General features: G+C 50.0%; 1 protein-coding gene across 1 annotated transcript; it reads left to right on the top strand.

Moving 5' to 3' along the window:
• The first annotated feature begins 19 nt into the window (after window positions 1–19).
• Window positions 20–1,094, top strand: LOC111649523 (oxidative stress-induced growth inhibitor 1-like). The gene is made up of 2 exons (XM_023399274.2): window positions 20–616; window positions 727–1,094. Exons 1-2 carry the CDS (start codon window positions 484–486, stop codon window positions 1,083–1,085), a joined length of 492 nt encoding a protein of 163 aa, XP_023255042.2. The 5' UTR covers window positions 20–483; the 3' UTR covers window positions 1,086–1,094.
• Window positions 1,095–1,172: the final 78 nt, after the last annotated feature.

Below are 1,172 nucleotides of genomic sequence, written 5' to 3'. Positions count from 1 at the left end.
AAACTTCTGTTTGGACTCATGTCAGACAGAGAAAGCATTGTGATTATAAAAGTCAAGTCAACTTTTCTTTACACAACAGGACGACCAGACATAAACACGGAAGTGTTGTATAAATAAATAGGAGCCACAGATCACAGATGTCCGTGTGTTACTCTCGCTCCTTAATTTGTTTTTCAAATGACTCAGCGGAACAAATCATTTACATGACATGAGTAGAACAGCTGATATAAAGGGACCTGACCTTTACGCTTCCTGTTCACTTATTGTTTATAAGCTGTGTTACACCTTTTCTTTTGAACTAGTAAATGTCGCTGTGACTTGACTCTATGAAAACAGAAGTCGTGCGTCGTGTTGTGTTAAAACATTTGTTTGTGTGTTTTGTGTTAAAGTTTATTTTCATGTTTGTTTTATTCCAGAAATGTCCGAAATGACCGCGCCACGCCAGCAGAGATCGCCTCCTACTATCAACACTACGTTTCCCAGATGTCCCTGGAGCAGAGCTTCGCCTGTGGAACCACCATCACCTCGGTAACCAGGCAGCCCAGCAACCAGGAGGGGTCGCCGTCCTACTGGAGAGTGACGGGACTGCAGCGGCGAGAGGGGGAGGAGCTGGGAGGTACAGGGAATTAAAGCTCTTCTGATTAATGTTGTTGTATGTTGTTTAAAAATTAAAGAAAGTGACACCTAATAACCCCCCCTCCTCCCCCTCCCCCCTCTTCCTGCTAGATGGTTCCTCTGTTTCGGAGGAGGTGCCTTTTTCCCTGTTGGCCCACAATGTGGTGCTGGCGACGGGGACGCACGACATCCCGGCCAGGCTGGGCGTGGAGGGCGAGTCCCTGCCCTTCGTCTGCCACTCCTTCTGGGAGCTGGAGGCCGCCATCTCTCACGGTGAGCTCGACCAGTCGTCAGACCCGGTGCTCGTGGTGGGAGCGGGGCTCACGGCGGCCGACGCAGTGCTGGCCGCCCACCACCTCAACACGCCCGTGTACCACGCCTTCAGACGCTCGGTCACCGACCCGGGCCTCATCTTCAACCAGCTGCCCAAACTGCTCTACCCAGAGTACCACAAGGTGAGGAGACTCTGAAACCTGCAGCCGCTCATCATCAGTCGATTGATCCATTAGTCGATCGCTAGGAAAATTAATCTGTAACTAGTTTGATAATTTAAATTT

This window comes from Seriola lalandi, unplaced genomic scaffold (assembly GCF_002814215.2).
Source record: "Seriola lalandi dorsalis isolate HSWRI2012SDOR001 ecotype SW California unplaced genomic scaffold, Sedor1 jcf7180002051135, whole genome shotgun sequence".
Taxonomy (NCBI): domain Eukaryota; kingdom Metazoa; phylum Chordata; class Actinopteri; order Carangiformes; family Carangidae; genus Seriola; species Seriola lalandi.
The sequence above is the reverse complement of the archived record's forward strand: the minus strand, read 5'-3'. Positions and strand labels throughout refer to the sequence as shown.